The 26455-nt window shown below is 35.1% G+C and overlaps 3 protein-coding genes across 3 annotated transcripts; all 3 read right to left on the bottom strand.

Moving 5' to 3' along the window:
• Positions 1-1567: 1567 nt before the first annotated feature.
• On the bottom strand, positions 1568-2710 carry LOC132304815 (uncharacterized). Its single transcript, XM_059802529.1, has 3 exons — positions 2527-2710; positions 2029-2307; positions 1568-1818 (listed from the first exon to the last, which is right to left on the bottom strand). The coding sequence occupies exons 1-3, from the start codon at positions 2708-2710 to the stop codon at positions 1568-1570; spliced, it is 714 nt and encodes a 237-aa protein (XP_059658512.1).
• A 3068-nt stretch (positions 2711-5778) lies between these two features.
• LOC132302940 (uncharacterized) lies at positions 5779-7591 on the bottom strand. Its single transcript, XM_059799950.1, has 4 exons — positions 6803-7591; positions 6623-6703; positions 6425-6533; positions 5779-6332 (listed from the first exon to the last, which is right to left on the bottom strand). The coding sequence occupies exons 1-2, from the start codon at positions 7391-7393 to the stop codon at positions 6647-6649; spliced, it is 648 nt and encodes a 215-aa protein (XP_059655933.1). The 5' UTR covers positions 7394-7591; the 3' UTR covers positions 5779-6332; positions 6425-6533; positions 6623-6646.
• A 13838-nt stretch (positions 7592-21429) lies between these two features.
• LOC132302197 (glutathione S-transferase U17-like) lies at positions 21430-22474 on the bottom strand. Its single transcript, XM_059799071.1, has 2 exons — positions 22122-22474; positions 21430-21817 (listed from the first exon to the last, which is right to left on the bottom strand). Exons 1-2 carry the CDS (start codon positions 22443-22445, stop codon positions 21452-21454), a joined length of 690 nt encoding a protein of 229 aa, XP_059655054.1. The 5' UTR covers positions 22446-22474; the 3' UTR covers positions 21430-21451.
• Positions 22475-26455: the final 3981 nt, after the last annotated feature.

Genomic DNA, 26455 nt, shown 5'->3' on the forward strand with positions numbered 1-26455 from the left:
TGTACGAGGATTAAAATGAGACAATTCCAGGGCATTCCAAGTAAGATCACATTGCTCCTGTGCCTTTTCTCCCCCTAATGGTGGACAAACTATCTCATCAAAATGATAGTCAGCAAATCGTGCTTTAAAGACATCACATGTCATAGGTTCAAGATATCTAATAATAGATGGAGAATCAAAACCAACATAAATACAAAGTCTACGTTGAGGACCTATTTTAGTGTATTGGGGCGGTGCAATTAGAACATATACAATATAACCAAAAACTCGTATGTGAGAGATATTTGGTTGTTGACCAAAAACAAGTTGCAATGGTGAGTACTTATGATAAGCAGTTAGTCGTATACGAACTAATGATGCAGCATGCAATATGGCATGACCCCAGGCAGAAACAGGCAATTTTGTTCGCATAAGCAAAGGACGACCAATTAGCTGAAGTTTTTTAATAAAAGATTCAGCCATACCATTTTGAGTATGAGTGTGTGCAACATGATGTTCAACATTAATTCCAACTGACATGCAATAATCATCAAAAGCTTGAGAAAAAAATTCAGCAGCATTATCAAGACGGATTGTCTTAATTGAGTAATCAGGAAAATGTGCTCGTAATTTGATGATTTGAGCAAGAAGTCTAGCAAATGCAACATTACGAGTAGAAAGCAGATAAACATGTGACCATCGTGTTGAGGCGTCAATTAAAACCATAAAATAACGAAATGGTCCACAGGATGGATGAATTGGCCCACATATATCTCCGTGAATTCGTTGTAAAAATGGAGGAGACTCAACAATGACTTTTGAAGGGGATGGTCTGATAATCAACTTACCTTGTGAGCAGGCGGTGCATAGATGATTATCTGGTAAGATGATTTTTTGATCCTTTAGTGGGTGTCCATGTGAATTTTCAATAATTCGACGCATCATTGTACTCCCTGGGTGACCAAGTCGATCATGCCAAAGCATAAAAAGTTTTGGGTCACAAGATTTTTTATGGATCACAACATTTGACTCAATTGTTCTAATGGTTGTATAGTATAACTCAGAAGAGAAAATAGGGAGTTTTTCTAATATCAGTTTCTTACTTGAGGTAATAGAAGTAATGTAGAGATATTCCACATTTCTTTCATTTACAGTCTCAATATGATACCCATTACGACGCAAATCTTTAAAACTCAATAGATTTCTCCGAGATCTTGTAGAATATAAGGCATCATCGATTTGTAATCTTGTTCCATGTGGTAAAATGATGTTGGCTCGTCCGGAGCCTTTAATTAAGTCGGTGGGACCTGATATGGTACTGACACTGGCATCTCAGAGTTAGGTGAGAAAAATATTTTTAATTTCGAAGGATTGTATGTGTTGTTCCACTATCTGCAAGACATATATCTTCACCATTTATTTTGGTAATAGTCAGATCCAATCCTATTCATGCAAATTTCTTTATCAGAAAAGAAACTTTTATAACAAAAGAAACTTTGATACAAACTAGAAAATAAAAACTTTAATACAAGGAAAATACAAGGAAAATAGAAATATAGTAGACAGAACATGAAAACAAAACATAAGATTAACTGGTGTGGACATTTCCATCACCAATCAGGAAGTCTATCCTTCCATCACGATCATCAAAAAAATTTGATACATCCAGATTGGTGATGTTAACTGGCTCATCATGATTAATGAAATTCATTTCCAGATTTGTGGTGTCAACTGGCTCATCATGATCAAGGAAATTCATTTCCTTTTGTTTTCCCTTTTCTTTCATTAAGGCTTGGTAAAGATCAGCCAGATGCTTCGGTTTAATACTTTGCCAATGCCCTGTCATGCCACACCGATAACAAGTATTATCATGTATTTTGGGAGGTTGGGTCACATCCTTTCCTTTTACTTATCTCATTTCATTATGATCTCTCCTTTGAGGATATGGTGTGGATCTCTAATTGTGAGAATGTGAGGATTGATATCATTCACGGTAATAATAATGACTTCTACCACGGCCATAGTCATTATTGTGGTAGTTATTTTTACCACGACCATATTCATTATTATGGCTATTTCTACCACCACGACCACGTCCACGTTCGCGTCCACGACCACGAGATAAGGCAACATATGTTTCAGGGATCGGTGTCGATCCAGTTGGACGGGACTGGTGGTTTCTTAATAAAAGCTCATTATTTTGCTCTGCCACCAGCAAACATGATATCAGCTCTGAATATTTTTTAAATCTACGCTCTCGATATTGTTGTTGCAAGAGTACATTCGAGGCGTGAAATGTGGTGAATGTTTTTTCTAGCAAAAGTTCATCTGTAACAGTATCACCACATAATTTCAATATAGAGCTAATTTTGAATAGAGCAGAGTTATATTCAGCCACAATTTTAAAATCTTGCAACCTCAGTTGCAGCCAATCAGCCCTGGCCTTTGGGAGGATGACTGTTTTTTGAAGATCATATCTTTCTTTCAAATTATTTCACAAACAAAGTGGATCTCTTTCAGTGAGGTATTCAGTTTTCAGTTCTTCACTAATATGGCGCCGAAGAAAAATCATGGTGTTTGCTTTATCTTGCAATGATGCCTCATTGTCTTCTTTAATTGTGTCACCAAGGCCCATGGCCTCCAAATGGATCCGAGCATCCAGAATCCAAGATAAATAATTTTTGCCAGAAATATCCAGGGTCACGAATTCCAACTTTGTCAAATTTGACATTTTCAAAATAACTAGATGTGACAACAATATAAATATATAATTTAGCATATAAATAAAATGGAATTAAAATGAAATAATAACATAATATAAATTATTTAAACAACAATATTGGTCAATCCGGTCATTATAAATAAATTATTAAACAATAAATGCGGTATAACCAGTCATAAAATATTAAATAATAAAGGTGGTAAGACCGACCATAATTAGTAAATTATTAAATAATAAAGGTGGTAGAACCGACCATAATATAAGCATATATATCATTTAAGTGAACAACATTATTTTACTAACAAGAATCCATAATTAAAATTTCCTTACCATTTGGAGTCAGAAATATTATTTTCTTCTATAAAGCAAATCAACCCAACAATTTATCAAAAATAATATCACAAAATAGATATATAGTTGGGATATAAAGAGGGAGAGAAAACTTTCTTCTTTAAATCTCGTGCTGATAACGTATAATAAATATATATATATATATATATATATATATATATATATATATATGAAGAGAGAGAGAAGACGAAAGAGAGTGTAAGAATTAAGAGACAAAAGAAGTTATATCATTTAGTGCATGTACAAGGCCTATTTATAGGCTTCAAAACAATCTTCCTCTGTACGTCATTTTGGTAGCTTCCCTTACAAGTCTCATTGATGATCTCATGGATGACATATAATTGGGGACCCCACATACATAGATATATATAACATTAGTTGTATTTTAGCATTATTTTAAATAATTCTACCCACCTTGTCCAAAAGGTAACACGGTTTAATAAAATTATGCTCCTGAAATTATTTGATAAGGGTAATTTCAAGGAAAAAGAGGTCAAAACGAAAGATAGGTTGAAAAACCTTTGTTTTTACGCCTATTTCTTTAATAGATGGGCCCTCCATTCACTGACTTCTATTTCTGCATATCTATTATGAAGCATAGACATAAGCGAACCGGCTGGAATCAGCTAGGAAGGCTGCTGGGTAGAACCAAACTAGGCAACTGGGATTAAGGAACGAATGTGAACTGCACAGGTTATATATATATATGAATTGCATGGTGCAAGTCAACAATTTTGTCCCAAACATTACCTAATAATTATATAATACATAGTTCATAAATCTAAACATCAGAACAGAGAAAGACCAGCATTAAAATCTAAATTTCATAAATCTAAATTTCAGCATTAAAACCAACACATCAGCATATAAATACCAGCACATACACTAGACTTTCAGGCAATAAATTCCATGATTCTCAGTCAATTAAATTCCGATTTTAATCCTTTAATTTAGTCCTACAGTCTAGCATGTGATGGTGAATTATCAAAGTCAAAGGAGCATAATAGAGATGCAACTTGCCTCAAGGATTTCAAATTGAAACCCCAACAAATATCGCTTCTAAAACAGCCGGATCGTCTTCTCTGACTCCGGCAACGATGTGCTACCGTCGTTCCCCAAGGTGGTGGCCGGATTTCTCTCTCCTTCCTCCTCCTTCTCTCTGGCTAATCTCCCTTCTTCTTCTCACTCTCCTCTGTGCCGCCTCCGCTCACTCTTGAATTCACGTAATAAGCCAAGGGCCTAATACATAGTTATATATATATTAACTATTCTAACCTACCGAAATCCTTTTCCCCCCATTAGAGTACTAATCCTAATAAAACAATAAATAAAAAAAAAACTAATAATAATAATAATAATAATAACCCTCATACATGAAATAATATATATATATACACCAAATAATAAAATATAAATGGGGTAATTACACTTACCTCCCCTGGGGCTAGGCCTAATTACAGGCGGTACCCCTAACGTTTTAAATATTACACCGCCATCCCTCAAGGTTTGCTCCGTCGTAACACTTAGCCCCCTCCGGTGAAAGTCAACGCCGGTCAATGATGATTTTTGATGACATCAGCACTTTTTAACCATGTAATACCACATTAGCCCTTACTATATTTGCAAAGACATTTTTACCCTTACTTTTGTATTAAAATAACCTATATACCTAGAGTAAAAAGACAAAAAAAAACCCTTGTATGATTTCTTTATAAGCCCACCTCTCTACATAATACTACATTCTTTCTCTCTCTAACAATTCTCTCTCTAAAATTTCTCTACGTGAAGCTAATCCCTCAAGGCTCTCCCTCCACATAAGAACTGGTACTTCAAGATCTGCTACTCCTTCAAGGTCTGTTCTCCTTTAAGGTCTCCTTCAACGTCTGCTATATATATATATATATGATGAAATATATATGATTTTATTTCCCTCTATGATGAAATATATATGATTTTATTTTCCTCTCTCTCTCTATATATATATATATATATATATAGTTACAATTTTTCCCTCCATCTCTCATATTTTGTGATTTTATTTAATTATTTTATTTTTCCTTTTCATTATTGCTTAACTAGATGTCTCAGTCAAGCTCAAATATTGCAAGAGGCAATGCTCCAAGGAATTTGAGGTACAATAGTATGACTTGTTATTGTGGTGTAACAGCTGCAATAAGGGTTACAATTTACGACACTTATTACAACAAAGGGAAGTTGTATTATACCTATGAAAGAAAAAAATGTTCATTGTGGGAGTGGTGCAACCCCATTGGTACAATAGGTGGTTATGAATCATCTACAAATCAAGATGGTGAAATTCAACCGAATGATGATGCTGCTTATCTGAGAGACCAATATGAAGCGATGAATAGGCGGTTGGATCTGACTGAAGCAAGAAATGGACAAATGAAGATGTTCATTATTGCAGCTTTGTTGTTGTCTTTCTTAGCCTTGTTAAAAACATTTTAGTAGCTATTAAGTTTGTACTGTGTTAAGAAAAAATATGACATTTATGTGTTTAGATGAGCTAGAAGCAATGTAAGTCTGTTTTTGAAGAAATATGACACTTATATATTCCATATAAACTAGAAGCAATATAAGTCTATTAAGAAGAAATATAAAAGTTATATAGTATGAACTCCATTGCAAAACACAGTGGCATGCAAAAATAATCAAAAGCTTATATAGTATGAACTCCATTGCAAAACACAGTGGCATGCAAAAAATAACCAAAAGCTTATATATAGTTCAATCCAACTGTCTCCACTTCATTACATACACAAAACAACCAAAAGTATACCCAAGACCCATGAGTATAAGTATGTAATTATATCCTGTCCAATAACCTATCCAACAATATCCCAAAAATTGTCAACAAATAGCAAGCAAAGTTTCCCAAAAAGTGACAGGTTATCCACATATGCTCCAAATGCAACTCTAACTATGAGCAAACATTTGTCCACATGCCATCAAAACAAAATAGTAACATCAAAAGTGACAGGTAGTTATCCATATATGCTCAAAATAAGAACACAAAAAACATTCTTCAGGGGAGGCCAGAAGGATTGAAACAGCATGACAGTTACCACATTGCATGTGGAAAACAAATAAATGGAGTTCAAAAAAAAAAAAAAAAAAAAAAAAAAAAAAAAAAAGAAGAAGAAGAAGAAACGAAATATATAACTAAAATTTACATGACACTATAATTTACCATATCAGAAGAGGTACCACTACCAAGTTGGGGCTGAGACATAGACGCACCCCTCCCACCTCTAACTGCCTAAGTCAAACAAACACAACAATTTCAAATAGCTATATGGCCAATAAAGTAAATCTGTAAATGAAAAAATGAAAAAAAAAAAAAAAATTTACCATTTAAGTTGTCCCTCTACCAAGTTGGGGCTGAGAACTGCTTGCACCAAAACTCCATGTAGCACCTTGGGGTTGAGAACTGCTTATACCACCCCCCACCTCTAACTGCCTGAGTCAAACAATCACAACAATTTCAAATAATTGTATGACCAATAAAGTAAATCTGTAAATAAAAAAAATAAAAAAATAAAAAGTTACCATTTGAGTTGTGCCTCTACCAAGTTAGGGTTGAGAACTATTTACACCCAAGGGTTGTGATAAACCCCCCCTCCTAACTCTCTGATATTAAAAAACAAACAAAACATAAGAATAAATGGCATGGACTAATTCAGTTTTTATTAAAAAACTGAATTAAATTAAACCAGATAATTAAATTACCTGAGATGTGCTTGAACTTTTCTCTGGACCACTTGCATTTGCAGCTTTTGAAGAACTTCCCTTCTGGACCTTATTTGTATTTTTTGGACATGTTCTTTTGTTATGTCCAAGAGCCTTGCAAATCATGCATCTTATGGTCATTGACCTTCTCACTTGACTAGTCCCTGCTGCAGGTTCATCTGCATCTCTTCTTCTATTTTTCTTTGGCCTACCAGGCCTTCTATAAGGTGGAGGAGGATCAAGTGGATCACCATGAGCAGGTGGCCATAGTTTTGAGTCAACTATGGGATGTATCATTCCCCCATGAGCTTCCAAATAAGCATGCTTACTAAATTTTTCATCACAAAATAGCTCAATATTCATTCTCTTGTAAGCCATTGCAGCAGCTGCATGCTTGCAGGGGAGGCCAAAAATTTGCCATGCCCTACATACACAAGTCCTAGCACCAAGGTCTACCACAGTTCTACCAGTTTCATCCATTATTTCTTTATCAGTATCACCCAATATTTCAATACTTGATTCTGATCCACATTCATCCCCTGACCCATAATTTGACAAACCATCATCACTACTTATTTGAACTCCCCCCATAGTACCTTCATCTACTAGTCCACTATCACTAGAATACCCTTCATTTTCATCTTCCCATTCCTTATCTTCTGAACTGAAACCAAATATATAATCTCCATCATCCTCATCTTCCTCATCACCATCCCTTACCCTACCATCCCTCTCACTACCATCCCTCTCACCACCACTTACATAAGCACCCTTGGACAACCATCCCTTTCATCATCCCTCACAGCACCATTTTTCTCATATACCATGTTTAAAATTTCAACAGTTTCTAACTCAACATGAACATGAACAAATTTTTTATAAGGAATAATATGCAAGCTAAACATTTGTAACATATCAGCATCACTCTGCACTACCATTTTCTTATTACTCCCAGGCAAATCACAATGCATGATAATTGAGACTCCTAATTGTGCAGGTAAATTTTCTAAAGACACTTGTAAAACACCATCCATCAAATCAATAAAACAGTACCTATCAGGGTCAATATTATAAATTTCTTTCACAGTGGACTTGTAGTGCACAGTAATATCATGCAATTCAGAATCTGCCATCTGTTTATACCACATAAGAAAAAACATTAGGATACATATAACAAAATCACATGCATATTTCAAAATAACAGCACAATTTTCTCAGTCTAACACATATTAATATGGAAAAATCAAAACACAAAAACATTAGGATAATTATAAAAAAAAAAATCTAGTAAGTGGAAATTCATTATATATATGGTAATCTAAAATAAAAGATATAGAAATAATTTAGTCAAAATTCATTATATATATAAAATACAAAAAACATTTAGAAAAAAAAAAAAATTCTATATATGTAATGAATTTTGACTAAATTATTTCAATATGGTAATCTCAACACATATCAATATAGAAAAAAAAAAAAAAAAAAAAAAAATTCTATATATATAATGATTTTTCACTAAATTATTTCAATATGGTAATTTTCACTAAAATTTTAGAAACCAAACACTGTGAACAACTATACTGTAAACAAAAAAAAATCCAGATTATGAAACAACGTTGCATAAAAAAATAATAATTATAAATAAAAAAAATAAAAAAATTAGGATGCATATATAAAAAAAAACCTATCCAACAACTGATATAAGTGTTGATACGAAAAAAAAATCTCTGACAATAATTACATACCAGATATAAGTGTTAATTATGTCTTGTCGAAGAACCTATCCAACAATATCCAGATTCGAAAAAAAAAATTACGATGCATATAAAAAAAATCCAGATTCTAAAAACCAAAAAAAAAAAAAATTTCATACTATAAACAACTATACTCGTTACATATTAATATGGCAAAATCAGAATACAAATTAAACAATATATATATATATATATCAGAAATGAACCATGAAAAACTATAACAAAAACTCTAAAAATCACTGCGAAAATAGACATGCATAACAAAACAGCAATGAACAGGAACCTATTCTATATATCTAAAACAAAAACCCTAAGACCTCAACAAGAATAGCAAAACCCCTAATTTTTTTCAAAAAATCAGGCTTACCTTCACCAGCGATTCGTGCTTCTGAAAAAATATTACACCGATGCCTACTTGTTGGATGATTATGGGTTATGTAACGGCTAGCAAAGAGAACAGAAGATCAAAGCCTTAAGAAATCTAGGGTTTGAAAGGCAAGGCATCAAACTCTTCACCTCTGTGCTTCTCCATCTCTTTCTTCTATTTCTCTCTCGAACCGGCTGTATGAGATGTGTAAAGGAAATAAAATGGTTCTATGATATAAAAAAAGGAAATAAATGGGTTGCCTGATATAATGAGTGAAATGAAAGGGTTGCAGATGATGGGACTTAGTCATCAATTTTTTTTCCCTCTAAAACCATTAGGGACAATTTAGTAATTTCAAATCAAAGATATTCTTTATATGATATTAATAAAATATTGAAGGGTGTTTTAGTCATTTAACATGGTCAATGGCCGGAATAAAATGTCGATCAGTTTGGGGGGAGGTCAGTGTAATATTTGAAACATTAGAGGTACCGCCTGTAATTAGGCCTAACCCTAGGGGAGGTAAGTGTAATTACCCCAATATAAATAAATAAATATATATACATATATACATATTTATATGCATATATACAATATACCCATGGGCCTTTAGCCTGCACCATCTAATTAGGCCTACTCCCACTTCTCCAACTAATCCAAGGCTCATTCTTAGGCCCTAAATACATTAAGCCCAATCCATTAATAACTTTACTAAAATTAAGAAAATAATTAATCAATTTAAATAAACAATCAAATACTAACAATTAAATTTCAACACAAGCAAACCCACATATAGTTAGAGTATCAATCACATAGTTAACACAATAAATAATTCAAATAACATTAGTCACAAAATTAAAATACTTAATTAAATACCCAAAAAAAAAAATAATTAACTCAATAACAAGTGAACAAATAAATACACTTAGCCACATAAGCAATTTAAAATAATTAAATTAATTAAAATACTTAATTAAATAACCAAAAAAAAAAAATTAACTCAATAACAAGTGAACAAATAAATACACTTAGCCACATAAGCAATTTAAAATAATTAAATTAATTAAAATAAACCTTTGAAAATTAGGGGTATTACATGTCCTAAGTGGGAAACACCTTCCTAAAAGTGTTGTTCTTTCCCGTTTTGATAATTTTAGTTTACCATCTTCAAATAACCTTCCAATTCCGTAGTCGATCTCGATCTTGATATGATAACTTGAAATTACAACTCGATCAAGATTTGTTATGACATCGAAATTTTCCAATTGCAAAAATAATATCTCACAAATAACAATACATTTGCTTTACAAAAACATACTTTTTATACAAATATATTGAATCTGAAATGATGTCACCACGGGCGGAGCCTGGATTACAAAGTAAGGGGCTAAAGGTAATAAGAAATTTTTGAAAATGAACACAATAATTCTTATCATATATATATATATATATATATATATATATATATATATAATAGACCAAAAAATGATGGTGTTCTCATATATCAAATCAAGTTTTTAAGGGGATAAAAATAAAAAATCACATGTAAATAGAGTTTCTTAATCTCAGAGAGATTCTTATTCTTATACGTATTATCTTCATAGATTTTTTTTTTTTTTTTTTTTTTTTTTTTTTTTTTTTTTTAGTTCAAAAAGATGAGAAATTGGACTTCCTCTTAAGTCTCTGCAATTTCCTTACTAGACCCCAAACATGCCAAACCCTATGAGAGAAAATACCATCACGTGTTAAGAGAAAGTGGCTGAAAAGCAGTAAAAATTGATTACATATCACATATGGATTGGACTGATAGGAAGAGGATGAGTAGAACTATGAATTAGGTTGATAGGAAGAGAAATAGTAATATTAAAACTTGATTACAAATGGACTGGGTTGATAAAAATAGTAGTACTAATTTTTTTAAAAAAATTGGACCTGGGCTGTAACCCAGGTTGGCCCATTAAAAGCTCCGCCCATGAATGTCACTAGCACTTCAAAAATAAAAATATTTAAGATTCACATTGATGGCAAGGACGAATGTAGGGGTGAACTCTGGTAGACTTGAGCCCAAAAAAAAAATAAATAAAAATTTACTATATTAATTTTAGCCCAACCGAAAAAATATATATATATTAACAGTATTAAGCCACTCCAAAATTGGTCCACCCAATCAAGCTGAAGTTAACTCAGCTACGAGGCCTACACAAGGCGGGCTAAAAGAGATAAAGATAACGGGGTCTCAATCAACTTCTTTGGGTAGAAAAACAGGCCAAAGGTACCGATTTCAGCATGCATGATCTGTATTCATTTTCTTCTCTTTTGGCCACATATTCTCTATTAATCTTTAACACCAGACAGTGAATCGCTTATATAAGCGCAGTTGGGGTAAGCAGGATCGGTATGTGCAAATAAACGCCCAAGCCAAATAAGCTGGTAGGCCCTGACCCAAGGGCGATAAAGGCCGTAGCCTAGGGCCTCAAAATATATGGGGCCTCAAAAGATATAGGGCCTCAAAATATTAAAAAAAAAAAAAAAAAAAAAATTTAGGGCAAATCATTTCAGCCTCCCCAATCGCCTCGTTCTCTATTCTCGTTCTAAACTCTGAACTTGCCCTCTCTCTCTCTCTCTCTCTCTGCAACTGCAAACTACAAAATCTACAAGAATCAGAAGTTCAAAACCCATATATTTCAGTTTGTCTGCAAAAATCAAAAGTTGAAAACCTATTACCTATATCAAAACCCATATCGGTATATCATTTCAGATTGTTCAAAAAATCAAAACCCATATCTTTCAGTTTCCATCGCCCGCTGTTCCAGATCGGGTTCGCCGTTCGCAAGCTTCAGCCGCCGTCTCTCAACTCTCAAGCTTGTGTCCCTCTTTCTCTGCAACTGCTAACTGGTATGTATGGGTTTTGGTTTAACTTTTGCATTGCATTTTGAGGTAATCATTGCATTGCATTTTGAGGTAATCACCGTAATCTGCATTTTATTTCAGCAAAACAAATATATATATTTTTTATTTCTATAACTTCTATTTCTGTTTTTTTTTTTTTTTTTGTTGTCAATTATGTCTACAAGAAAATTTGAACTGGGCATGAAAAAAGAAAAAAAAAAAAAAAAAAAAGAATCTGCAGAGGTTTAATCTGAAACAATTTTTATCAACATGCCAAGCTTTTTGAAGAAGGAAATCTTTTCAGAACTAAAAAAAATCATAACAAGAAATTTGACAAGCAAAAGTACTTAATATAGGGTAAAGCTCTGAAGTTACTTCTTGAAAATTAAAATACTTACAAAAAGCATGCTTTTGAGTGAATTCCATAGTGTTGGAAGGGGCTTGCCACGAACTACCTCACACTCTGCTTCCACTAGTAAATTCTTCAAAAGAAGAGATAGGGTAGTTGCCCCACTTTGTAAACGATGATCTCCTACAAAATAAGGGTGGTTGCCAGCTCTGAACTTGCCCTGGCTCGGAAAAAGAATGAGGCTCGTTCAGAGGGATGGGATGTTTCTAAGGGTGGTTGCCCCTCTCTGTAAACGATGATCTCCTACAAAATAAGGGATGGGAGATCATCTACAGCCAATGATTTCATTTCGTACAGAATCAACAGCCCTTTGTGTATGTCTATATATATATATATTTGTGTGCGTGCGTGTTAGTGCTGGACTGGTGCATCTCCAATCCTTCTTCTTCCATCATCATCATCGTGCGTGCGCGTGCTGGACTGGTGCATCTCCAATCCTTCTTCCATCATCATCATCATCAATCATCATTATAAGAGGCTGTGATGATATATGTTCTGAGTGGATCATACTGGCATTGAGAATCGGATCCGTATGTTGGTGGGGCAAACCAGAGGGTCTGTGGGAGAGAGATTTGGTTCTTCTCTCACAGGCAACTGTTGTTGCAGCCAGGGCGGTGGGATATACTCTTGCCATGATCAAAAGCAGATCTGAGCCTTAATTGTATTTTATTGAAAATTTTCAAAAAAAAAACTCTTATAATGTTTTTTTTTTTTTTTTTTTTTTGCAATATAGAGTAACAAAATTTGCATTACATTTTGTGGTAATCACCATAATCTACATTTTATTTCAGCAAAAAAAGTGTTTTTTTAGGGCAAATCATTTCAGCGTCCCCAATCGCCTCCATCTTTATTCTTGTTCTCAACTCTGAACTTGCCCTGCACTCGGAAAAAGAATGAGGCTCAGAGGGATGGGATGTTTCTAAGGGTGGTTGCCCCTCTCTGTAAACGATGATCTCCTACAAAATAAGGGATGGGAGATCATCTAGAGCCAATGATTTCATTTCCTACAGAATCAACAGCCCATTGTGTATGTCTATATATATATTTGTGTGCGTGCGTGCGCGTGCTGGACTGGTGCATCTCCAATCCTTCTTCTTCCATCGTCATCATCAATCATCATTATAAGAGGCTGTGATGATATATGTTCTGAGTGGATCATACTGGCATTGAGAATCGGATCCGTATGTTGGTGGGGCAAACCAGAGGGTCTATGGGAGAGAGATTTGGTTCTTCTCTCACAGGCAACTGTTGCTGCAGCCAGGGCGGTGGGATATACTCTTGCCCTGATCAAAAGCAGATCTGAGCCTCAATTGTATTTTATCGAAAATTTTCAAAAAAAAAAATTCAATTGTATGTTTTTTTTTTTTTTTTTTTTTTTTTTTTTTTTTTTTTTTTTTTTTTTTTTGCAATATAAAGTAACAAAATTTGCATTACATTTTGAGGTAATCACCGTAATCTACATTTTATTTCAGCAAACAAGTATTTTTTTTAGGGCAAATCATTTCAGCCTCCCCAATCGCCTCCATCTTGATTCTTGTTCTCAACTCTGAACTTGCCCTGCACTCGGAAAAAGAATGACGCTCGTTCAGAGGGATGGGATGCTTCTAAGGGTGGTTGCCCCTCTCTGTAAACGATGATCTCCTACAAAATAAGGGATGTGAGATCATCTAGACCAATGATTTCATTTCCTACAGGATCAACAGCCCTTTCGGTATTTATGTATTTATATATATATATTTCATTTATTATAGAATCAACAGCCCATTGTGTGTGCGCGCGCGCGCTAGACTGGTGCGTCTCCAATCCTTCTTCTTCCATTATCATCATCATCAATCATCATTATAAGAGGCTGTGATGATATATGTTCTGAGTGGATTTGTCACGTCCCGAAAATTCTAATAAAATCCTCAATTCATTACACAAGGAACAAAAAAAAAATGCCCTCTTTTATACAAAGTCAATTTCCTCAAATATATACTAAATTCTCCAAATAAATAAAATAAATCCTGCAACGCCGACTCTTCCACCTAAGCCCGAATCTAGCAATCCCCGTTCATCTTTGGTACTGAAACTGGAGGGTGGTGAAACAAAAAGTCCCGGTAGGAAAAACCATAACAAGAATTTCATGGAGGTTTAATAAAACAGCTTCACAAAATATACATATTCATGTGAGTATATAAACAAAATACATATGCATTTAATTAAAGCATTTAATAAAAAACCATTGAAGCAAAATCACCCCATGCCATTCAAGGTATAGAGAACCCTACACTGAAAAAGAAATATTTCCTCACTGGATCATACTAGCATTGAGAATCGGATCCGTTTGTTGGCAGGGCAAACCAGAGGGTTTGTGGGAAAGAGATTTGGTTTTTCTCTCACAGGCAACTGTTGTTGCAGCCAGGGCGGTGGGATATACTCTTGCCATGATCAAAAGCAGATCTGAGCCTCAATTGTATTTTATCGAAAATTTTCAAAAAAAAAACTCTTATAATGTTTTTTTTTTTTTTTTTTTTGCAATATAAAGTAACAAAATTTGCATTACATTTTGAGGTAATCACCTTAATCTACATTTTATTTCAGCAAAACAAATATTTTTTTTAGGGCAAATCATTTCAGCCTCCCTAATCGCCGCCTCCTTTTTTCTTGTTCTCAACTCTGAACTTACCCTGCACTCGGAAAAAGAATGAGGCTCGTTCAGAGGGATGGGATGTTTCTAAGGGTGGTTGCCCCTCTCTGTAAACGATGAGCTCCTACAAAATAAGGGATGTGAGATCATCTAGAGCCAATGATTTGATTTCCTACAGAATCAACAGCCCTTTGTGTATGTATATATATATATTTCATTTCCTACAGAATCAACAGCCCTTTGTGTGTGTGCGCGCGCTGGACTGGTGCGTCTCCAATCCTTCTTCCATCATCATAATCGTCATCAATCATCATTATAAGAGGCTGTGATGATATATGTTCTGAGTGGATCATACTGGCATTGAGAATCGGATCCGTTTGTTGGTGGGGCAAACCAGAGGGTCTGTGGGAGAGAGATTTGGTTCTTCTCTCACAGGCAACTGTTGTTGCAGCCAGGGCGGCGGGATATACTCTTGCTTTGATCAAAAGCAGATCTGAGCCTCAATTGTAAGTTATGAATTATGTATCCATAAATAAACCTCTGAGCCAATTAAGTGTGTTTATTGAAAAATTTCAACAAAAAAAAAAATTCTGAACTTGCCCTTTCTCTCTCTCTTTCTATCTGCAACTGCAAACTTACAAAATCTACAAGAATCAGAAGTTCAAAACCCATATCCTATTTGGTGAGGCTCGTTCAGTGGGATGGGATGTTTCTAGGGGTGGTTGCCCCTCTCTGTAAACGATGATCTCCTACAAAATAAGGGATGGGAGATCATCTAGAGCCAATGATTTCATTTCCTACAGAATCAACAGCCCTTTGTGTATGTATGTATATATATATTGGTAAGTCTTTGTGTATGTGTATATATATATATATATATTTGTGTGTGTGAGCTCGCGCTGTGGACTGGTGCATCTCCAATCCTTCTTCTTCCATCATCATCAATCATCAATCATCATTATATGAGGCTGTGATGATATATGTTCTGAGTGGATCATACTGGCATTGAGAATCAGATCCGTTTGTTGGCGGAGCAAACCAGATGGGGTCTGTGGGAGAGATTTGGTTCTTCTCTCACAGGCAACTGTTGTTGCAGCCAGGGCGGTGGGATATACTCTTGCCCTGATCAAAAGCCGATCTGAGCCTCAATTGTAAGTTATGAATTATGTATCCATAAATAAAACTCTGAGCCTCAATTAACCCACAGGGACTGTTTTGCACTATATCTAAAATTGGCCTCAAATTTTGAGGCCCATAGGGGATGGAAAAAAAAAAAATTGTAAGTTAGGGCAAGTTTCAGAGGACACAATCTGCTTCGACACTCCGCAGGGCGCAGCCTCATGTGACAATGTATGTTCATTCTCTCTCTCTCTCTTCTCTCTCCTTTTGCATGAATTGATCTTTTATATATGTTTCTTTCGTTCATCTCGTCATTTCATTTGTTCTAACTTTGGTTCGTTTGATTAGAGCCTTTACCTTTGTTCCAAAGCCGGCCCTGACCCAAGGCGACAAAGGCGGTCGCCTAGGGCCTTGAAATTTATAAGCCCATGGATGATGGGCCACCAGAAAAAAAAAAAAAAAAAAAAAAAAAAAAAAAAAAAAAAAAAAAAAAAATAGTTTTAGGGCAAATCATTTCAGCCTCCCCAATCGCCTCCATCTCTATTCTCATTCTCAACTCTGAGCTTGCCCTGCACTCGGAAAAAGAATGATGCTTGTTCAGAGGGATGGGATGTTTCTAAGGGTGGTTGCGCCTCTCTGTAAACGATGATCTCCTACAAAATAAGGGATGGGAGATCATCTAGAGCCAATGATTTCATTTCCTACAGAATCAGCAGCCCTCTGTGTATGCGTATATATATATATATATATTTTGATTAGTCTTTGTCTATGTATATATATATATAAATATTCTTTATTGATACAAGAATCAATTTCCTCAAATATATACATGAAAATCTCCAAATAAATTTAAAATCAATCCGCAACACCAACTCTTCCATCTAAGCCCAAAACTAGCAATCCAAGTTCATCCTCAGTACCTGAAACTGGAAGGGAGTGAGACGGGGGAAGTCCCAGCAGGAAAAACCATAATAAGAATTTCGAGGTTTCATGAAAATTAGCTTCACAAAATATAGATATGCTTTTGAACAAAAATACATATATGCAATTTTAATATATATATATATATATTTGTGTGTGCGCGCGCTGTGGACTGGTGCATCTCCAATCCTCCTCCTTCCATCATCATCATCAGCAATCATCTATAATCATTATAAGAGGCTGTGATGATATATGTTCTGAGTGGATCATACTGGCATTGAGAATCGGATCCGTTTGTTGGCGAGGCAAACTAGAGGGTCTGTGGGAGAGAGATTTGGTTCTTCTCTCACAGGCAACTGTTGTTGCAGCCAGGGCAGTGGGATATACTCTTGCCCTGATCAAAAGCAGATCTGAGCCTCAATTGTAAGTTATGAATTATGTATCTATAAATAAACCTTTGAGCCTCAATTGTAAGTGTATTTTATTGAAAATAAAAATAAAAATAAAAAAAACTCTGAACTTGCCATCCCTCTCTCTCTGCAACTGCAAACTGCAAAATCTACAAGAATCAGAAGTTCAAAACCCATATATTTCAGTTTATCTATCTGTCTGCAAGAATCAAAAGTTCAAAACCCATATCCTATTTGATGAGGCTTGTTAAGAGGGATGGGATGTTTCTAAGGGTGGTTGCCCCTCTCTATAAACGATGATATCCTACAAAATAAGGGATGGGCGATCATCTAGAGCCAATGATTTCATTTCCTACTGAATCAACAGCCCTTTGTGTATGTATATATATGTATATATATTTTTGATAAGTCTTTGTGTATGTGTATATATATATATATATATATATATATATATAAATATCCTTCATTGATACAAAAATCAATTTCCTTAAATATATACACGAAAATCTCCAAATAAATTTAAAATAAATCCGTAACACCAACTCTTCCATCTAAGCCCGGAACTAGCAATCCAAGTTCATCCTCGGTACTTGAAACTGAGGGAAGTCCTAGTTGGAAAAACCATAACAAGAATTACTAGGAGGTCTCATGAAAATTAGCTTCACAGAATATAGATATGCTTTTGAACAAAAATACATATATGCAATTTTAATATATATATATATATTTGTGTGTGTGCGTGCGCTCTGTGGACTGGTGCATCTCCAATCCTTCTTCCATCATCATCATCAATCATCAATCATCATTATAAGAGGCTGTGATGATATATGTTCTGAGTTGATCATACTGGCATTGAGAATCGGATCCGTTTGTTGGCAGGGCAAACCAGAGGGTCTGTTGGAGAGAGATTTGGTTCTTCTCTCACAGGCAACTGTTGTTGCAGCCAGGGCGGTGGGATATACTCTTGCCCTGATCAAAAGCATATCCGAGCCTCAATTGTAAGTTATGAATTATGTATCCATAAATAAATCCGAGCCTCAATTGTAAGTGTATTTTATTGAAAAATTCCAAAAAAAAAAAAAAAAAAAAATTCTCTGAACTTGCCCTCTCTCTCGCTCTGCAACTGCAAACAACAAAATCTACAAGAATCAGAAGTTCAAAACCCATATATTTCAGTTTATCTATCTGTCTGCAAGAATCAAAAGCTCGAAACCCATATCCTATTTGGTGAGGCTCGTTCAGAGGGATGGGATGTTTCTAAGGGTGGTTGCCCCTCTCTGTAAATGATGATCTACAAAATAAGGGATGGGAGATCATCTAGAGCCAATGATTTCATTTCCTACAGAATCAACAGCCCTTTGTGTATGTGTATATATATATATATATATATATATTTTTTTTTTTTTGATAAGTCTTTGTGTATGTATGTGTATATATATATATATATTTGTGTGTGCGCGCGTGCGCTGTGGACTGTGGACTGGTGCATCTCCAATCCTCCTTCTTCCATCATCATCATCGTCAATCCTCAATAATCATTAGAAGAGGCTGTGATGATATATGTTCTGAGTGGATCATACTGGCATTGAGAATAGGATCCTTTTGTTGGAGGGGCAAACCAGAGGGTCTGTGGGAGAGAGATTTGGTTCTTCTCTCACAGGCAACTGTTGTTGCAGCCAGGGTGGTGGGATATACTCTTGCCCTGATCAAAAGCAGATCTGAGCCTCAATTGTAGTCAAGTGTATTTTATTGAAAATTTTCAAAAAAAAAAAAACTCTAAACTTGCCCCCCCTCTCTCTCTGCAACTGCAAACTACAAAATATCAGAAGTTCAAAACCCATATATTTCAGTTTATCTATCTGTTAAATTAGGGTAAGTGGGGTGGCTGAGAGCAGATCTGAAATGGGGAATGATGTTTTCCGAAAATTTATGGGGATTGTTGGGCAGTGAAGCATTATATCCATATATGTTGTAATTGTTTGCTTCCCTACTCCACCCATTCCTATGGTTTTCGGTGCTTCCTTTTTTCTTATTCAGCTTCATCATCTCTTTTACACACACTCAAACACACACGTATATGTATGTATGTATATATTGTTTATCTGTGTTTGGTGAGGCTTTTTCCTTGGAAACGAAGAAACAATCAAGCTTTCTGCTATTTGGAAAATCTGGGCTATTAGAAATGAAGCTTTGCACAAGGGAGTTCAAGATCAAGCTACACAGTTGCACAAGTTATTGTTTGGGAGGTTCTGTCATACCTCTAGATTCGATTGGAAGATTTACTACTAATTTTTTAATGCTGCGGTTTTCTCTGGTCTTCTTGACAGTTTGGTGTTGCTGGGAATTGTTTCAGTTTGTGTGTGCCTGTTGCAGAGCTGATTCTGGTGTCTAGTTCTGAATCAAATGGAATTTCTTCAGGTCTCTCTGGAGTTTTGTTTCAACACAATGGGATGGTTTATTGAATTTACAGATCAGAAAATTTTTATGCTGAGCGGGCTTTTATTTGGGATTAGTTTCTGAATATTATCTTTGTTTTCTTTTGTTTTTTTCTTTCTGGTTATTCTAGTCAAGTTTGAAAAAGGCCTCCCCAATTGCCTCCATCTCTATTGTCGTTCTTAACTCTCTCTCTCTCTCTCTCTCCAACTGCAATAAACAAGAATCAGAAGTTCAAAACCCATATATTTCAGTATATTTATCTGTCTACAAGAATCAAAAGTTGAAAACCTATTACCTATATCAAAACCCTTATCGGCATATCATTTCAGATGGTTCAAAAAATCAAAACCCATATCTTTCAGTTTCCATCGCCCGCTGTTCCAGTTCGGGTTTGCCTTTCGCAAGCTTCAGCCGCTGTCTCTCAACTCTCAAGCTCTCTCTCTCTCTGCAACTGCAAACTTGTATGTATTGGTTTTGTTTTAATTTATTTTTTTTCTAAATCAACTAATCAAGCTATGCAATTGTTGTTTTGCAAACTAAATCCTATTTGGTGAAATTTTTTATCATCTTTTTTATATAATTTTTTTTTTTTTTTTTACAATACAAAGTAACAAAATTTGCATTGCATTTTGAGGTAAACATCGTAATCTACATTTTATTTCAGCAAAACAATTTTTTTTTTTGTTTTTTATTTCTGTAACTTCTATTTGTGTTTTTTTCTGGGCATGAAAAAATAATAAAAAAAGAATCTGAATTGGATTAGAAATATGCAGAGACTGAATCTGAAACAATTTTAATCAACATGCCAAGCTGTTTGAAGACTGGAAAACATTTCAGAACGTAAAAACGAAAATCATAACAAGAACTTTGACAAGCCAGAGTACTTAATATAGGGTAAAGCTCTAAAGTTACTTCTTGAAAATTAAATTACTTACAAAAATCATGCCTTTGAGTGAATTACATAGTGTTGGAAGGGGGCTTGCCATGAACTACCTCACACGGAAGAGTTAGGGTACTAAGTGGTGAATTGTTCAGACATAAATTGGTAATTTTTTTTAATTAATTACCCAAATAGGATTTAGTTTGCAAACCATATGATTATGGCACATATTTGAGGAGTCCAGAGGTCATTTATATTTCATAGGGATCAGGAGGGAGTATGGAAGGACATACGGGCTTGTCACCATGGATAAGAACTGGGATTGTCTTGTGCACAGAGTTGGATTTTGGAACTTAAGTTCTCTTCAAGGTATTCATTCTCGACAGACTTTATGCTGAGAGCGAGTTGAACTCGTAATGCATATGGGCTTGGCAGCGCTCCCAGGAGCTTTACATCGCTTGTCGCCATGGCCAATTCTCAAGCAACAAAAGCTTAAAATGCTGAAAACCACAGTATAGGTTGTTTGGGCGGCTGGAACAAGATTTCTTGGTACATATGAGTATTGTTTGTCTTGATGTAGGTGTTTTATGTGTGACTTAGTCTTAAAGAGGAACATAAGCAGAGGCAAAGAAAAGGACCATAAACATTCAGTGAGACAAATTTGGTAACTTCACACAAGCATCATTCTAATACCACTGCGTTACAAGGAGGCACAGAGGCATTAGATGCTACATTTGAATAAAAAGCAAAAAGGAAAAACAAGAACATATATCAAAGACCAAAAGGTTGCTCAAGTTATTATTACCAAGCGATTGGATCATAGACATAGGCAATGTCAATTGGAAGTAGTAGCGTTTGCTCTGGCTTCGTTGATTGTCTCAATAAGCTTCTCAGGCTCTAGAAAGACATCTTTCACTGCACCATCTGAGCAGAACCTCTCAGCCCATTCCATCAGACGCGGTGTCTTGATCTCTAGCAGAGACGCGGTTCCCAAATACTTTGGTATCATCAGCCAACCCAAGAAGCTCCCAAATGCTATGTCAAGATACCCAATACTATCCCCACCAAAGAAAGCCTTCCCCTTGCTACACTTGACAAATGCCTCCTCCAGCATCACCAGTCCTGCAACCACTTGCTCTGTTGCCGCAGCTTTTGCTTCCTCTTCTTGTCCCTTCCAAGTCTCCATCAATAATGGAAACCACTGCAACCATTTCAATTACATCATAAATTCGTTACAATAAGATTCATGATTTACAACACAGAAATTTTTATATAGAGAATTCACTAAAATGGCATGCCACTAGCTCAGTAAAGAAACTCTTCAATTCAGAAAGCTATGGAAACTGAATTTTTATGTAGAGATTCTTTAATGGGGAAAACAAAATATTTAGAGATTTGTATACAACAAGATGACTGTCAGCACATCTTATGATTCCAAAAATGTCCTTACCATAATATTCATTATCAAGAAATTCAGGTTTTATAAATAGGTGCATAAATCATACCTTGTCATCGATGTAGGCAGCCCAGAAGCGAGCAATGGCGCGATCATATGGATCCGAAGGGAGGATGGAGGGACCTGAGCTCCATACCTCATCAATGTATTGGACAATGATGAGAGACTCACAAATGGGCTTGTCACCGTGTATAAGAACTGGGATTTTCTTGTTGGCAGGATTGGATTCAAGGAGGAGCTCACTCTTGGAACGGAGGTTCTCTCCGAGGAACTCATATTTGACAGACTTTATGTTGAGAGCTATTTGAACCCGATTCACAAATAGGCTTGGCCGTGTCCCGAGAAGCTTCACATCAGTCGTTGTCGTTGCCATGGCAATTCTCAAGCAACAGAGGCTTTAGATTTTGAAAACTGAGCTATGTGTTGGTATGAATTGAGGACTGAAGCAAGAGTGAGTCTGGTGTGTATTGATGTAGGAAGGTAGGTGACAACATGTAGGCCGGCTCAGGCAAAAATTATTTATTAGAAAGTTCCTATCATCAACCTTAAAATATCTGGAAAACTTCATTTAAAGTTATCCCAATCTAATACACAAATCATTTTTGTTGTCAACTTCAAATGTTCTTGTTACCCTCTGATAATATTTTGGAGAATTTTCAAATGCAATACTTTCTTGTAAAAATGGGAGGCTTCGATAACAGTTATACCAATATTGAGTGAATAAATTATTTAAAAGCGGTGAATTGACTACAAAGAAAACAAACGAAGGCAAAGAAAGGGACCACAACAATCTTATAACTAGTTTAGAATTACAATAACATAATCAATGGCATTTCTAAAGATAATGAGCAGTTATATAACCTATAAATTATGAATACCAAATAGTGGAAGGATCGATATATATAAAATGAACAGAATGAACAGCAGATAAAAACAATAAAAGACAATAACTTTAAACAGCACATAATAACTTTTAAATACTTATAGAAAACTTCCTTCTTTATTGAGACTTCAAAATAAAGTACTACAAAAGAGAGAAAAGAAAACTGAAAGATACATTGAGGGAAAACATTGCCCTCTATTTATACATAAATTTAGACTTGAAATTTTAAATTTGAAATCCGCATAGTGGCTGGATGGCGTGTGCTTGAATAATGCAGTCGGATGGTCCGCCACTAAGTTCTGTCTTCTTGTCTGATAGGAATGATCAACCTTAAACAAGAAATAGTTCTGTAGAAATAAAGACTTTTATAAAAAAATACTTTGTCATCTTCTGTCGGTAGAATAAGAGAGAATCTCTACTTTTTGGGAGTTTTCATTTTTTCTTTCAAGTGGCTGGTTAAAGAATCCCAATAATCTTCAGCAGAGGGGTCCTCATCCTGGATAAGATCTTCATTAGGATCTTGTGCTTCGCCATCTAGACAGGAATACTGAGTACCATCTTGGCTGGATACTGAGACCATGGATATGTCATCCGTGACTGTGGACGGAGAAGAACCAAAACTATTAACAAATTTAGTCTTCATGAAATCCATGCATTTAACCATTAAATCGGTTTCAGTAATTAATGGTTGTTGCTTTCTGATCATATCTTTAATCATTTCAAAGGGATTAAAGATATCAGTGGCATTTGGAAACTGTGTTAAGGATAACTTTGGAATAGCATCCTGATACTCCATTGTCTTCTGTTTAATGAGGTTCAAGAGAGATGTCAGAGACGGCTCTTGAGACATGCTAGCCCACCACCTGTAATAAAAAATTCTTTCCAAGATGGGCAGTTGATCAGAATTATAACTGCATTGGAAATCCCATCTCCAAATCCAAGGGATTCCAAATTCTGTAAAGAATAAGAGGGTGGATTTGCCCGCAGGGATATGATCCTGTCCTCTGAGATGAGGATGGAACTGCTGCCATGGGAGGAATAAGTGCCTCACCTGTTCTGGTAAAATATCCAGATCTGGACCAAATATAGCCCACCAAGGAATAGCCCAATTTGGGAAATCAACCTTAAAAGATTGAGGACATATCTTGAAAAACCAAGTATGTTTATGTGTTGGATTCTAATAAAAGAACGAATATGTCCAGGCTGAGATATAATCCCAGTAATTATAATTATGTCCGAAAGCAAGTTTTCTGGATAAATTAGGATTTAATTCCCAGTCAAAAGGCTTATAAAGCTTTTTAAAGATAGCTTTACTATAAGTAAGAGGACTATCTTTGGAATTCGGAAATTTCTTTGTGTGGGTAAATTCCACAGAGGAAGTTTCAGTAAGCATGGCTTCATAGACATATCTATGACGACCATCTGGTACTGCATATTGTTGTGTTTGGAAATATCTGGTTTTTATTTCCCAAGGATCTGGCATCCATTGTTCATCTTGAGGATCCAGAACCAATACTGTTTGAATATACCTTTAATTAGGTATCCACGGGGTTTCTGTAATAAGAACCTCTTTCATGGTTTTCTTCTGTGAGCTTTCTCCTGGAGTAGGAGTCCGAAGCAAATCAGAGAGATGCTCCAAAGCTAGATACTGATCTTCAGTGAGTGGTATAACCACTTTGGCTTTTGCCCTGCCTTTGCCACAGCCTTTTGTGGTATTACCACGGCCTTGCCCATGATGGGGCTGATTCATGAACCCTGTAGATATTCTCGGGTTAAGAAATTAGGTAAAGAATTAGAACTGCCTTTAATATATTCAATTGAAAAATCAAAAACAGATAAATCAGCTTGTCAACCAACAAATATCTGTTTGGAAACTAAATTTTTAACATCTTTTTCCAGCACTTGTTTAGCAGTACTGCAATCAATGCGTAACAAAAATTTCTGATTGATTAAATCATCTTGGAATTTATAAATGCATTTAACTAAAGAAAGAATTTCCTTCTTAATAGTAGAATAATTTAACTGTGCATTTTTCCAAGATCCTGAAGTGAAGAGAACAAGCTCCTCTGTTCCTGTTTCTGGATTCTTTTGTTTAAGAATACCACCATATCCAATATTGGATGCATCTGTCTCAACAATTTTAAACCATGAAGAATTTGCTAAGGCTAAGCAAGGAATCTGTTTAGCACGAAGTTTAATCTTCTGAACGGCTTTTATATGTTCTTCAGTCCAAGGGGAAGGTGACTTCCTGAGCCATGTATATAAAATTGTTGTATCCTATGCAAGATTCTTGTAATGGTTACGAATATATTTCAAACTCCCAAGAAATCTTTGCAATTGAGTTTTTTCTTTAATTTCATCAGGGAATTTAAAGGCAAACTCAATACTTCTGTCAATGGGTTTGATTTTACCATCACAAATTTCATGCCCAAGAAATCTTACTTGAGTGAGGAAAATTTTTAGTTTAGGAGCAGATACTACTAAACCACTTTTGTAAATAACATCTTTGAAAATTTTCAAATGTTTATAATGTTGATCTATTGATTTTGAAAATATTAAAATATCATCAATATAAACAATAGAAAATTCAGTATAAGGATTAAAAATGTCATTCAAAATATGTTGAAATTCTGAAGGGGCATTTTTTAAACCAAAAGGCATTACTGTCCATTCATACTGTCCAAAGGGTACACAAAAAGCAGTTTTATATCTGTCTTCATCTGCAATCTGTACCTGGTAATATCCTGATTTAAGATCAAATTTAGAAAATATTACAGCAGATTGTAATCTATCTAACAGATCTTTAATGTTGGGAATTGGGTATCGAATTCAGCTTAAAGCAAGGTTGAGGGGACAATAATCAATGACCAATCGAGGAATTCCTCGTTCTTTTTCAGAGTTTTTATTGACATAAAAAGCTCTGCAACTCCATGGGGAGTAACTTGCTATAACTAGCTTTTTTTTCATCAAAGAGCTAATTTCAGTTTTGCACAATTCTAAATAGTCAACCTAGGACTAGCTTTGGAAGGGATCATTAGATTGGTAAATCCTTTTTCATAAGGCAAAGAAACAATATGCTTCTTTCTGTCCCAAAAAGCATTAGGCACTTCACTACAGATATCCTTTAGAAAACTTTGTCGTATTGACTCAATTTTCTGTTGCTCAATGGGATGGACCAATCTTTGATGGATTGCTAAGGAACATACTTCCTTTTACAAATAATTCAGTTGCTTTTCTTTAAAGATAATGCTATCTTTAAGAGCATTGATATGCTTATATACAGGTTTGGTCAAAAATTCAAAAGTGATTAACTGACCCTGTAAGGTTGAGCATATTCCATGAGAATCAATCTTCTCAATTGGCATAATTAAGGCTAAAAAGGAAGTGCCCAAAATAACCTGTTATGCCATGTTTTTAATAAGTAAAAAGGTAGATGGTAGACAAATACCTTGTTTACAGATAAAAACGTGATTAAGCTTATACTTAATCTGCATCTTACC

This window comes from Cornus florida, unplaced genomic scaffold (genome assembly GCF_030987335.1).
Source record: "Cornus florida cultivar Cherokee Brave unplaced genomic scaffold, ASM3098733v1 CherokeeBrave_3.0.0_Hap2_Chr04, whole genome shotgun sequence".
NCBI classification, from domain to species: domain Eukaryota; kingdom Viridiplantae; phylum Streptophyta; class Magnoliopsida; order Cornales; family Cornaceae; genus Cornus; species Cornus florida.